We start from the raw sequence: 14,388 nt of genomic DNA on the forward strand, positions 1-14,388 counted from the left end.
ATATATTTTTATCTCTAGCTGAAAGCTGTGGGCAGCAGGCAGCATCTTTGCCTAGCAGTTGGAGCCTACGCTTGCATTTACACCCAGTAGTTCACCTCTGGTGGCAGTCTTGCCTAGTGGCAGCTCCACCTAATGAGTACAGTTCTCAGTGGCAGCCTGCCAGGGGTCCAGTTCATGGGTAGCAGCTCTGCCTAACAAATGCACTTCTTGCTGGGCCAGTGAAACCAGCTCCCTCCCACTCCACTGGGTTCTAGTTCAGAGTAAGGATGTTAAATCTCGGTTAATTTACTAATTGAGTAGTCGATGGAATTTCCATCAACTACTCGACTAGTTGATAGGCACTTCTGCATTCCTCTTTGAAATGTACAAGAGTCCCCGCAGGGCCTACTGTACATTTCAAAGGAGGAATGCAGAACTCCACGTACAGCCTGGGGCTAGCAGGAAGTCCCGCTGACTCTCGGTTGCACGCGGATGCCAGCTTTGAAATGTACAAGAGTCCCCAGCGGGGCCCTTGTGCATTTCAAAGCAGAAGCACCTTCATGGAGTCTAGGGTCAATGGGGGACTCAGAGTCCCCCACTAACCCCAGGCTCCTTGCTGCGCTGCCGCTTAAAATGTCACACGGCGCCTAGAATCAGCTGGGAACAGCTGATCCCAGGCTCTGCGCGGCATTTCCTCGGAACCTGGGATCAGCTGACTCGGGGCTCCACGCGGCACTGTTGTTCAAAGGGGCAGCACCGCACAGCTGATCCCAGGCTCAGCTGTGCGACACTGCCCCTTTGAAATGCTGCCACGGTGTTTCAATGCGGTAGTATCGCACGGAGCCCCCATATGGGCTCCATGCGGCGCTGCTGCTTTGAAAAATCCCCTCTTCTTCTTCAAGTAGTGTCCTCTGTGGATGCCCCACTCTGGGTGGAATGGAGCACCCACGGGGACAGACATCTTGAAGAACCACCATTACTGCACAAGGTAACTCTTTCTTCTCCCCCCTTTACTCTCTCTATCTGATAGAGGCAGCAAGAGGGGCGGAATCGACTAGTCAGGTCGACTATCTGATAAGCATTTGCTTGTCGGATAGTTGACTAGTCCTTAACATCCTTAGTCCAGAGCCGTGGAAGGCTTGTTCAGCTTAACTCACCCCACAGTGTCTTGTTTCAGCCTGAGGTCAACTTCCCTTGGTCACTTCCTTCCTTCCTCTGCATCCCAGCCAGCCACCAGCCATCTCTGGGAAGCACTTTCTTCTGGGCTTCCTTCCCCAGTCCCCGGCTCTGGTGCAGCAGCTCCAGAGTATTCCCAGTGACTACAATCATATGCAGGTATTCCAAGCATGAATGCAACCAGTTACTCCTTCTGTGGATAATGTTTCTGTTCAGGAGGCTTCCTGGAAGAGAAAGGGATTCACGAAGGCTGAGGTGTCCAGTGTACTTATTTACTTCCATAGACTGAAAATGCATTTACTCCGGTGCTGTCCATTGTATTATAGCAGACACGTCATTGATTTTCAGAGTGAGCAAGCCTTCATACTCGTCTAGACACATCTCACTTGCTTTTCTAATAGAGTATCATCTGCACTAGTATCCACACTCAAATAGCACTTCCACTTCGGACATGCCTGAGGGTCAAAATAAAGATTTGTCAGTAGACATAGGCGAAGAGGCCCTTTCTGACCCCTCTTCACTTTGCTAAAGGTCTCCCTTCATGGACTGCAGTAGCTTTTCCAACATGGAAGAGGCAGTTTACTCTCAGGAGGAAAGAGGACTGTGTGGGGTGATTTGCATTCATATTAAATTAAAATGTAAGGGACAGTTGATTTTACTTTGCTCAGCACAGTGGCTGAAAAGTTTGGAGGAGGAGAGGGAGGCTTTTGCAGTTTCAGTATTAAACATTAACATTCCTGTTTTCAGACGCATATTGAAGCCTATGAAAACTGGCTTATAACACGTGATGTTGGACCCTTATGGCGATGTTTACTTGCCAACAAAACATTAGTTAGTAGGAAACTTGGCATTGGCTATTTAAGTTAAAGAATTTGCAGCAGTGCATCTCACCATGCAAACTTTACCTCTTTCCCTGCTTTCCCCCTGGACTTGCTGTGCTTTCAGCATCGTTTCAAGCACAGCATATTGGGTTTTTTTGGCTGTATCTGGGGTATTTAGCAATGGCAACCAGTACAGCGCACTACACAGAACGATGTGGGGGAGCCCTTCTTTTTAAACTGTGCTATCTAAGTACAGTTGCTCCTGGTTCAGTCTGATGGGAATACAGCCAGCCTTCCTTCCCTTCTCAGGGATGTCGATGTAGCTACTTCAGATGAACCAAATCTCATGAAATTCTTAATCTGTCTGTTCAATGCAACTTGTCACACCTGTTCACTGTGGCCTTCAGTACTGAGAGTGCCCCACACTCCTCAGAGAACCTGGGGCATGAATGTTTTGTCTATTGAATGTTCTGAGTGTTTTGTACCTTAAATATTGTCATGTTTTTCTTTTTCCCTAACAGAGCGAGCCCAGTATTTTTACCAAATACTATACAAAACCACAGTTGTTTGGTGGCGATGAAAGGGAAAAAGGTTCATTTAATTTTGGTGTTGGAAAGCTCAAGAATATCTTGGAGCAGTTTGAAGTGAATAAGAAAACCATAAAGGAGAAATATGACAGGTATGCATGAATCCATTGCCAATGCCAACTGTGCTGACGGTTGGCCTTCTCAGAGCAAAAAGAAGTAACATGACCAAGCTGCAGAGTCCTACAGGAAAAGTGTCATGCTTGTAGATGCTTTCTGAATGAAAGAATTCACAGTATGGGTGCGTCTAGACTACAGGTTTTTGTCAACAGAATTTTTGTCGACAGATACTGTTGACAAAGCTTCTGTCGACAAAGAGCGTCTAGACTACATCCAGTTCTGTCGACAAAGCAAGCCACTTTGTCGACACAACAGTGTAGATGCAAAGGACAGTGTAGGTGCATAATGTCTTCTGTCGACAGAACTCTGTCAACAAAAGGCGTTATTCCTCGTAGAATGAGGTTTACAGCCGTCGACAAAACTGCCAAGTTCTGTTGACATTATGTCGACAGAACTCAGCGGCAGTGTATTCGCAGGTATAGTTTTGTCGACAAAAGTGGACTTTTGTCGACAAAATCCTGTAGTCTAGACACACCCTATGAGAGAGGGTTACACATAAGGAAGCCGGGTCAGACTGAACTCTCCCCGGGGAGGGGGGAGACTTCAGGAACAAACAGTAGTTACACGAACACACCTACTTTGCCTAGGTATGTAACGGACAGGAGTTGTGTAGTATTGAGTGATCGGTTGTGGCTGGTGTTGGGTTACAAATAGTTTTAGAATCACATTTGGTAGAGGGGGGAGACTGCTTCACCTAGACACATGTCCACAATGCAGTGCTGGAGAAGCCTCTAGGCTCTCGCTGGATGCAGAGCTGGAAGTCCTAGTGCCACAGGTGAATGCACAAGCCTCACTGCTCTGAGAGCTAGAACTCTGAGAGCTGGCGAGGACCCTGGAGGATGCCATCTGCTGCCTGCACATAAAAACCTGAAATGGAAGCCAGACCAGGGCAAGGCCTTCACGGTAATGTGCAAATGGGACGCCAACAGCCACTTCCTTTCACCCAGTTTGCTGAGTGGAGTACAGCCGCTGGGCCTGGCTCAACTGTGTTCTGCTGAACAGAGCCGTCGGCCACAGGAGTTGAGACAAGCAATGCAGGAAGTGCAGCTATGCCAACAAGGCACTGCCTCACATCTTGAGTAGCTGCAAGCCCCTCTCCAGAGCCTGGCAGCTGCCACACAACACCATCCAAGATCGCCTGGTCAGTCATCCCACCACATTGGTGGAAGGTTGCTGTGAACTCCACCATCTCCAGAGTGGACTGCCAACGGCAATTGGACATGGTTATTACCAACAGGCAGTGGAAGAAGATCATCATTTATGGTGGCCATCATGGTGCCTTCCAAGAACAGAACCCTGGCTTTCCGCAACACCCGAGCTCGAAAGCTGTGAATATACGCCTCTCTGGTCAACATCTAGGCTACATCTACACTGCAGGCTTCTTGCACAAGAACTTTTTGCGCAACTCTTGTGCAAGAAAAAAGTTCTTGTGCAAGAGCACATCCACACTGCCATGTACACAAGAGATGTGCTGTTCTGCAAGAACGTCCATGGCAGTGTGGATGCTCTCTTGCACAAGAAAGCTCTGATGGCCATTTTAGCCATAGGGGTTTATTGCGCAAGAAACCCTTGTTGCCCATTGTTGGGGGGCTCGTCCCCCAGCGTCCAGTCTGCGACGGGCAAGGTTCTCCCTCTTTCCCATACGCCGGGGTCTCAGTCAGCGGCTAGCCCCGGTTGTGAGTCTAACACGCTAGCCTCTGCAGCTGCTGTGCCTTTGGCGCTCAGGCGTGGTCTTCCAGCAGCGGGAGGGAGCAGGGGGGCCTGGGCCCGCCCTCACTCACGGGCCCCAGCTCAGGGCCCTAAGAGCAGGTCCCACCACACCTGCTCAGCTGGCAGGGGAGTCTTTTCCCGAAACCCTCCAGCTCACAGGGCTCAATTCCAGCCCCTGCCCTGGACTTCTTCCTACTCTCGACCCTCCGCTTCCTTCCTCCTCCTTCCTCCTGCTGCAGCTACAGGTACCAGTGAAGGGGGAGACAAGAAGTGGTCCAGGGGGTAGCACGGGCTGAGAGCAGCCCTAGGCCAGCAAGTTGCGGGCTGGAGCCCCTGCTGAGCCAGAAGCTGCTGCACTGCTGCAATCAGGGCCCCTGGGCCGGGGCGCAGTGGAGTGGGTGGGCCTGCGCCCCCCCCTGCCACCCACTAACTGGATGGCAGTCTCCCCCTTGCCACCGCTGCAGGTGCACTACCTGCCCAGCTCCTGAACTAGGAGCTTCTACAAACCTGTGTGTTTGTTTGCAGCCACGCCTTGCGTCAGGGCCTGGCCGCCATTTGCTGCCCCGCCCTGAGTTTGGGTGGGCTTTGCTTATTGTGTTGGTTGTCCCGCCCTGCTCCAGGGCTAGGGCTTACTCACTCTGTCTGGTTTGCGGCCACGCCTTGCACTAGGGCCTGGCTGCCATTGTTAATTAGCCACCCCGCCCTGTACCAAGGGCCTGGGCTCAGCTTACTGTGTTTTGCCGCCCCGCCCTGCTTGAGGGGCCAGGCTTCCACCCTGTACTCCGCTGCCCTGCCCTGCCCGAGGGCCAGGGCTTCCGTAGGGTGTTTTTGCTACCCGGCCAGGATCCAGACCGGACCTTTCAAAGGGCCAGGACTAGGACTGTTGTCCTGCCCATAACTGAGTTAAGAGACTTGAATATATGGAGAATTTCTTCCCCAGTGGCCCGGGCCTGAAGCTAGGTCAGGCCCCTGAACTATTGTCTTTCACCCCGACCTGAAATAAGGCCGGAAATAGACTCATAGACTTGGACTATTTTAAGGCACGGTAGGGCCATAGGGCGGACTAGCCACCCATTGTACCAGGGGCGGAGGAACCGCCTCCCAAAGGCCTGCCGACCTACAACTAACCGTCCCCCGGAAGGGGGGAAAAGCTCAGGCTGTTGTGGACATTGCCGGAGGGCAGTGTCCTGAAAGGGATCCGGCCACCTGCCAGCAGTGCTAATTCCCCAACTCCACGGCAGGTGGCACTGTGGTGAGCGGGAAGCCGCTACAGCATGGTTGTATGCGATCAGACCTTCAGCCTTCCATACTGCTGGAGCAACGCTCCTCCCATATCACCGCCACTGCTGTTACGCAGAGAGAGAACTAGACAACAAAAGGAAGCCTATAAAGATTCTGTCTAATCTGTCTTAGGGTTTAATATGGTAGGTGTTTTCAAACTCTGGGCTGTGGCTTGCCACTTGCTGGCAGTGAGATACTTTGTTTACCTGCTCCTCCACAGGTACGGACGATCGCAGCTCCCGTTGGCCATGGAGCGCCATTCCTAGCCAGCGGGAGCTGCAGTCGCCCATACCTGCAGAAGTGCAGGTAAACAAAGTGTCTCACAGCTAGCTAGCAGCTTGCCCTTACAAGCTACAAGCCAGAGTTTGAAAACCCCTGTAGTGTGGCGCCTATCAGTTTCGTACCTTAGTTGAGCTCCTGGCTGAATCTCTCTGGGGAGGGGGAAGTTGGTATTTCAAGAGGAAATCTCACTCTAAGAATTAGACAGTTACAATAGCAATATCACTATCACCATTGTAAAGTAAATGAATCAAGTTGTATCCCCACCTGTTTGACTATTGCAAGGACCCTCCTCTTTTCCTAGCAATTGTGACGGACCGGGCCAGGTCTGGGCACAGCTGAGGACGTCCGCTCAGGGCGAATTGCTCGAATTTGGGGCTCCTTACAGCCCCCAGTCTGGAGACCTTCCCAAACAGGCCACACACCAGTCCCACGGAGTGCTTCAGCTGCCTGCCTGAAGCCTCACTAGCAAAACCTCTCCGACACCCCAGTAGTATCCATGCCCCAGATGGCCTCGGGCCTCATAGACCGGTGGGGGGGTCTTAGAACCCAATCTCACCTACCCCAAACAAGTTCTGTCCGGTTCCAAGAAACCAGCCACAGTTCCCAGGTCAATTTACCCTCTGGACCTTACCCACAAATCACGCTGAGCCAATCCTTTAGAATCTAACATCTAAAGGTTTATTACTAAAGGAAAGAAAAGCATGAGAGTGAGGTTGCTAAAGTATCATACATTACATGCATCGAATCTCCCAGTTCTCAATGCAGGCTTTAGCAGAGATATTATAACTGCTGGCTTAAAAGTCCTTGGTGCACATCCTATGCCAGGATGGGTCCACAGTTCTTCCTGGCTCGTGAATCCCTGCAAGGCCGCATCTGGGGTCAGGAACAGATCTGGAGACAAAGATGGAGTTGACCACATGGCATATTTATACCTCCTTCCTGGTCTCTTCTTGGCTGCAGCAGGTCACCTGGCCCGTGGCCTGTCCCTGTATCCGCTGTTGGTAGCCCTTAGGTATCCGTCCCCATTCTTGAGGTGTGTCCTTGGCCTATAGAGGGCTATTGTTCCAGAGCTTTGCTCATTAGCATGTCCATGGGCAAACATTCTTGGCCCATTACTCAACCCCATACAGAGAAACTTCCAGTCTCCATACAGAGTACCTATTCATAACTCCACACACAGACATTGCACAGATATATGAAGAGCATATACAGAATCAGTAGAAAGTAGCTTTTGTTTGACACCTCACATGGCCCCCTTTGTACCAACTTTTGGGGCAAACACCCCCCCACGGGTGCAGCAGTGATATGGCTGCTCCCCTCAAAATCCAGTAACGTGACAGCAAAAGACATGGTTCAGTGCCCCAACTTACCCACAAGTTAATAGACTCTGCTTCCCCTCCCCTTTGGGGTGCTGCAGTTTGAGACATGGTTACATGGTCAATCCAAAACAACCTGAATTCTCAGAAATAGGAGACTAGTTAGCTCGTTGCTTCATGGTCTTTGTATTTTGGCCTTGATGTGTTAATCATGAAAAGAATATGAATTCTGATTGGTTGGCACTAATCAAAGAGTTAGATTAATTTACAGAAAACACGTTCAGTTGTTCAGGTGAAAGGCCTTTGCTATCCTCTGTTAACGTCTTCCTGACACTGGCTTTGTCTGCAATGAAGATTTTCTGAAATGTTCCTGTTGTTGCTTTAGCACTGTCACTGCTCTAGTGTAGATCATCTGCAGGGATTTGACCCTCATCTTATGTAGTCCTGTTCTGGGCAGACAGCCTATTGATAAAAATGCTAATGGCTAGTCTACAGTTCTTCCCTCTGTTGCTAGCACCAATTCCAAAGCAAGAGAGGGAGGATTTTAACAAACCCTTGTCCTAGAAGCTTCAGGGGGTAGCCGAGTTAGTCTGTACAGGATACATTTAAAAACTAACCAATGGTCTGATAGCACTTTAGAGACTAAAAAACATGTAGATGGGATCATGAGCTTTCGTGGGCACAGCCCACTTCTTCAAATGACTGGAGTTTACCTTGCCCTAGAGAAAGCTAATGAGGTTTTTCTAATGAAAGTAAGCTGGTTTTGAGGGTAAAGGACTGCATCATGCCTTGCAGTGTTTCAAGTCACACACTCCCCCTTAGCTTTCTTGTTTCTAATTGCTTCAGTAACTTGCATACCTATTTTATGCTTTCTGTGTTTCCATTTTAGTGAAGTTTTAAGCACCTTTGTTTCCAGTGTCAAAGAAAGCATTCAGGGGGTAAGTACATCCATATTCCAAGTGGTAGTCTTTGTCTGCAATTGAATTGATGGTTCTTTTTCCCTAGGGCAGGGGTGGGGAACCTAAGGCCGGGGGGCCAGATACAGCCTCCAGCTTGCTTGGATCTAGACACCGAGGCTTGGGGCTCCCCCCAGCACTGGGGAGCCTGCGCTGGCACTCTACCCCCCCCCCCCACCATTGCCCCATGGGACTAGAGCACATAAAATATACTAGCCTGGGCCCCCTAGGTTCTAGTGTGCGAGGGAATGTGGGAAGTGTCTTTCTGCTTCTCAGTCAGGGGCCATGTCAGCGAGGGTTTGGGTTTTCTTGTTTTGCTTCTCACTTGTATGCAGCCACCGACTGATTTTTCTGGGAGTCATTGACCCCCAACCCAGAAAAGTTTCCACACTCCCACCCTAGGGCACAAGCATCGCTCCTGCAATGCTCCTGGGTTCAGATCAGTTGGTTGGAGTTATCCCTTATGATTCTCTTGGGCTTTGCCTACACTTAACAGTTTGAGGTGCATCTGCGACAGCACTGTGAACAGAAAGTGTGGCCATGGCACCCGCTGGGAAAGCGTTCCCCAGCACTTTGTGTAAAGCACCTCCGCAAGGGGGAGCTAACAGTGCCGGGAGTGCAGCTCTCTGCACTGGAGCCTGGTTCCCACTGGTGCTTTACAGCGCCGTGTGGGGGGAGGCCTCTTGGTTCATGCCCCTGAGCCAGAAAGTGCCAGTACAGACTTGGCCTTGCAGGGAAGGGTATTGGAGGCCAAGCAGAGATCCCAAGAGACAATCGGAGTATTCTGAAAAGCCTTTTGGGAAGCTGGAAGTTTTATTTCTCCGTCAAGTGGTATCTCTGTGGGTGTGCCACTCAGGTCTCAATGCATCCTCGTGCTGCTGATCGGATATCTTTGCCTAGCAGTGCCCCTCGCGCCATGCTTGTGCACTCGCCATCTCGTGCTGTTGTTGTGTGTTAGGTGCACGCGCAGTGCGAGCCTCCCTCAGTTCCTTTTCTACCGTCCTCGGCTGAAGACAGTCACAGCAGCGTTCTCCTTTCTGACGGAAAACAAACAAATAGCACCGTTTAGAAATAGCAGATGTTTAATCAGTTCATAAGAGTTTTCAACGAATCCTTCAGTTAAAAAAAAGAAAAGAAAAAACGCTGCGGGGGCTTCTTTTCCTTTCTCAACATGCTTCCTTTTTAATAAATAAATAAATAAATAAATGGGCTCTCCCGGCTTTAAGAACTGCTACTAATGCCAGGATTCAGTGCCAGTTTTGGATGGACACGCGTCCTGTGTGAAATGTCTGGGCGACAGTCACGCAGCAGAGAAGTGCAGCATTATTTAAACATGACAGCCAGGGCTAGAGAAGACCATGAAACACGGCTGAAGAACCTCCTAGGGGAGAAATCCCTCCAACCATCAGGGGATAAGTCCCAGGAGACATGGGGGGGCAACAGAAGCTCAATAACAGGGCTGTCTCATCGCTCCATAGAGGCTCACAACTGTCATTAGCTTCTCTGGCACGATTGCTGCCTGCGCTGCCCTGAGCCTCCCGTTCCTCGGTGCTGTCAGTCTTTGGCACCATGGAGAATTGTAAATCTACATCAGCCAGGAGAGCTGAGTCAGAACCTAAGCGCTCAGCACCTACCAGTGCCACTAATCCACCAATGCCGACAAAGCTGCACATGCCACCACTGCTGGCTCCCACGGACGCCCCAGCACTGCCTGAACAAGCCGCTCCCAGTGTGACGACGCGTTGGGGTTCCCCCGCCTCCTGCACCCCCAGAATGGCACGAACAGACTCCACCAGCCAGTAGAATAGAGGTGGTTTATTGCTTCTCCAGCATACAGCACAGCACAGATGTCATCAGGTTACAGGGCAGGCCTAGGATGCCTCAGCCCCCCTTGATATGGGGGAGGGGGCCTCGGCTTCTAAACCCCCCAGCCTGTTGCTGAGGCTGCTTCCTCCATGCTCCCAGACAGAAACTAACTAACTCTCCTCCAGCCCTGCCCCCCGGCCAGGGCAGCATCCACCTTCCTTTGTTCCTCCCCATGGGGGGTAGCTGGTCGGGCAGGTTGAGAGATCCCTTTGCATAATGACTCATCCCTTGTCCTTCTGGGCTGTGGTACCGGCGGCAGCCAGTGGGGGTTACCACAGACCCATAGAAACCAGAAAGTTCCCCCCCACCCACTACATCACACCCAGGCAGTCGGAACCCAACTTATTAATTACAGAATTACGAGAAGACATAACTTAGTTTGCAGGGTAGACATTGTTTAATCACAAGAGGTGGGGTGAAATGAAGCACACAGAACTTATAAGCAGATTATACATCATATTTACATTCTTATACCAATACTAAAACGCTCCATTTTGGTTACACATTGTCACAGGTGGATCTGTGTATATGTTGTCCACCTCCTAGCATTCACTTACCTACTCCCTCCCTCCCTGAAAGCAATGGCAAACAGCCATTTAGTGCCCTTTTCCCCCTGACTATCCACGCAGACACCATAGCGCAATAAGCATGGACATCACGCGGCTGCACCCTGTTGTGGCAAACATTGCAAACACCTCACACTTTGTGCTGCAGTTTCTCCAGCGCCTCGCCAGGAGTTGCCTGTGTGGGGAAGAATGTGAGGAGGCCATGTGCATGTAGACATGTAAGAATCCGTTGAATGGAGCAATCGGCGTACACTGGCGGCAGGTGACTATGTTGACATATTGAGAAAAACACAGATGGTGGGACCACATAATGCCGCAATTACAGGATGATCAGCAGTGGCTGCAAAACTCTTGCATGCATAAGGCCACTTCCATTGAACTTTGTGAATTGCTTTCTCCTGTCCTGGAGTGCAGCAATCCCAGGATGAGACCTGCTCTGGCAGTGGAGAAGCAAGTGGCACTAGCTCTATGGAAGCTTGCAATGCCAGACAGCTACTGGTCAGCTGGGAATCAACTCAGAGTGGATAAATCTACAGTGGGGGCTGCTGTGCTTCATGTAGCCAGGGAAATGTTGCAAGCACTGGGGGAAAGGTGCATGATGCACACATCCTTAGGAACTCCAGTCTCTTCAGAAAGCTGCAAGATGGAACTTTCTTCCCAGATTGGAAAATGACCTTTGGTGATGTTGAAATGCCAAGAGTTGTCCTGGGAGGCCCAGCCTGCCCCTTGCTCCTGTGGCTCATGAATTTCACATAGGCAGGCCAGAGAGCAGGGAGTAAACTGCAGGCTGAGCGAGTGCAGCATGGTGATAGAATGTGCCTGTGGCTGTTTGAAAGCTGGCACAGTTTCCTGACTAGGTTAGACCTCAGTGAAAGCAATATTCCCATTGTTGCCGCTTGCTGTGTGCTACATAAGAGCTGTGAAAGCAAGTGGAACAGTTGCTGGCAGGGAGGGGGGCTGAGGCAGATTGCCTGGTGGCCAACTGCGAGCAGCCAGACACCAGGGCACTAAAAACAGTACACTGAGGTGCACTGCACACGGGAGGCTTTGACCAGACCGTGATGTGTCAGTTGTGTGTGGCTCATTACCAAGCTGCCTCCAGCTGTTCGTGTACTCCCCTGCGAAACAACACCCACTCCCCATCACAGTTGGCACAATGAACAAAGAACCTCTTCTGAAAGCATGCATTTGTATGTAGCGACACAGAGCCCAGTATCACTGCATGGAAAGGAATTGCAGGCATAAACAAGGGTCTGAAAATGGGGAGGGGCGCAGGGCAGGGAGCACAAGGATGTGGCTTATTACAGTCCCCTGTGTAGCAGTCAGAGCTGTAGGAATGGCATCCCACACTGTCCTCCATGAGCCATGCCTTGGAGCTGAGTGAAAAGCTTCCCCTGCCTTCTCCCCACCTCTCCTCTCCCTGCATTCTAGGCCATCTGGGAGAGGGGGCTTTCTCGGTGGCTGTGAGGAGGACTGGGTGCACAGCGTGCTTGCAGACTGGAGCCCTCATTTGCTACTTTCACCTGGAGGGGTGGGCTACAGGAGGGGTACAAATGTCAGCACAGGGTCTCCCCCTCCCGCACAGCATGGGATAATCCCTTCAAGCCCACTGCAAACAGGTCAGCACACCTGAGCTCATCATTTGTTGAGGATGAGCAAGCAGACGTGGATGGCCTCAGTGCTGTGACAGCTAGAGCAGGGAATTTGCCAGACCAGAAAAGGTCAATGCTGGCCCCTCTGCTCCTGGTCTCTAGCCCCTGAGGCTCCAGGGGAGCCAGGGTTTGGCTTAGTGGGGCTCCCCTGCATTCTGTTGGCTGCCTGACCATGGCTCCCCTGCTGCCAGTCCCTGGGGTGTCAGGGCTCCAGTGTCAGCCCTGGGGCACTGGGCCTCCACTCCCCCATCCTGCCAAGTTTCACTCTTCCCTGGTCCCACAACACTCCAGGCCCCCGCCTGCCAGTTTTTCCTAGTCAGAGCTCCAGACCTGGAGCACCCACTGGGTCACTGACGATGCCAGAGCAGGGGTGTTGACAGACTAGAGAGTCCAAATTAGGAAGGTTCGACCTGTACAAAACTTCCCCCATTTCACCCCCATCAGTCACTATGTGCAGAATCAGTCTTCTCCGAATCAGAGAGCATGGCAGGGATCGTCACAAAGATGCTGCATGTGGCCCTTAGACCTGGACCTCTGCTGCTCAGCTTTGGGCTGCAGTGATGACAGATCACTCTCTGCTGGCTTGGTGTGGTGAGGTGCCCTTCCGTGGCGGGCGGAATAAGGCAGCCTCCCCAGAACCCTCCTGCGAAGGATTGCAGAGTGCCTCAGCAAGAACTTTGTAGAGTGTGGAGGGCAGACTCCCCCTCCAGCTCCAAGCACACAAACAACCCTTGTCCACAGAGCCACCGCTGAGTCGCTGAATTGTTCAGGGCGGACCAAATGTTAAACTGAGCTACACTAACCACTCTAGCTACTAAGTGCACACTCACTAGCAGTGCCCTCCTTGCCATCAGGCTTGGGCTACAGTCATTCCTGGGGGGTTGGCTCAGTTAGGAAAGGTCCTGGCTGTGGGTGAGACAGGATCTGCTGTTCGCCTGCTGAGCATCCTCCTCCCCCCCTTCAACACGGACAGTGTCCTCCTCACTGTTGCCTGATGGCTAGCCTGGGAGGTGCTCACGCACAGGACAGGTCAGGTCAAGTCCCTGCCTAGAATCCTTGTTTGGGGATGCTGGTCCCTGCCTAGAATCCTATGCAGTGGTGTGTCTGTGGCTCTGACCCAGGGAGACCGCTTCCTTTGTCTTGCCTGCACTCTTCTGCTGGTCCCACGGCACTGCTGGCTGTCCCTGCTGTATCCTTTTCCCACCATGCCTGTGCAATCAGTGTTTCCTCTGCCTGCACAGATACCTCTCCGCCCCCCAGCAGTTAGCTCCAGGATCTCCTGCATGCTCCGTGCTGGAGCTCCTTTGCAACCCTGGGCGTTCACGGTCAGGTGAGCTGCTGGGCCCCTTGTGTTGGCCGCCCAGGAAGTGAATTTCAGAATTTCCAAGGGCTTTTCCTGTGCACCTGGGGCAGAGGAGTTGAAAGTGCTGGCCAGAGCAAGCACATTGGGGCACTGTGGGCCACCTCCCAGAGGTCAGGTCAAGCACTTCAAATTGCACAGTGCTGTGTCTCCACGACCCCAAGTTCAACCCCAGAAGGTTGAATTTAGCACTGCTCCTCTCTTCCGGGGGGGAACAGCAGTCGATTTTAAAACCCCTTCCGGTCAGTGGAAGGAGCTTGTGTCATGGCTCACAGGTCATGCCCATGCTTGGCCCATCTGTCCCCAGGCAGGACTCCCCCTCCTGTGTGGCAGCCCCTTCTCGGGGAGCACACTCCTCTTGAGCGGCAGTGAGATGGCCCTTTCTCAGGGAGTCCACTCCAGGGAAGCAACCCTCTTTTAGGGTGCCCACCCTCATCTGGGGGGGGTCCTCCCCTCCGCCTCCAGGACAGCACCTCTCAGGGCCTTTAGCTGCCTTCCTCTGCTGTGAGCCCCCTCGGGGGGTCCACTCCCTCTGGCCTTCACTCCCAGAAGGATATCAGCCAGCACCAAACAGGAGGGTCTGTTGAGCTTTGAACACAGCAAAGAATCCCTCAGGCCAGTTGGCCTGGGCCCTCAGCCCCACGTCAGTCTCCCCTGCAGCTGGCTGAGCTCTGCAAGCCCCAAAAACAGCCCCCAGGCTCCCAGCAGAGCCTCCAATA

The 14,388-nt window shown here is 52.0% G+C and overlaps 1 protein-coding gene across 6 annotated transcripts in view; it reads left to right on the forward strand.

The window, feature by feature from the left end:
* The window catches only part of IHO1 (interactor of HORMAD1 1), a 116,036-nt gene that overhangs the window by 67,352 nt on the left and 34,296 nt on the right, over window positions 1–14,388 (forward strand). For all 6 annotated transcript variants that reach the window (XM_089781309.1, XM_089781307.1, XM_089781306.1 and 3 more), the window contains 2 exons: window positions 2,498–2,655; window positions 8,159–8,207. In XM_089781309.1, the coding sequence (XP_089637435.1) occupies window positions 2,498–2,655; window positions 8,159–8,207 (207 nt within the window). The remainder of the gene's footprint in view (window positions 1–2,497; window positions 2,656–8,158; window positions 8,208–14,388) is intronic.

Source organism: Pelodiscus sinensis, chromosome 11 (assembly GCF_052426305.1).
Source record: "Pelodiscus sinensis isolate ZL-2025 chromosome 11, ASM5242630v1, whole genome shotgun sequence".
Classification (NCBI taxonomy): Eukaryota; Metazoa; Chordata; order Testudines; family Trionychidae; genus Pelodiscus; species Pelodiscus sinensis.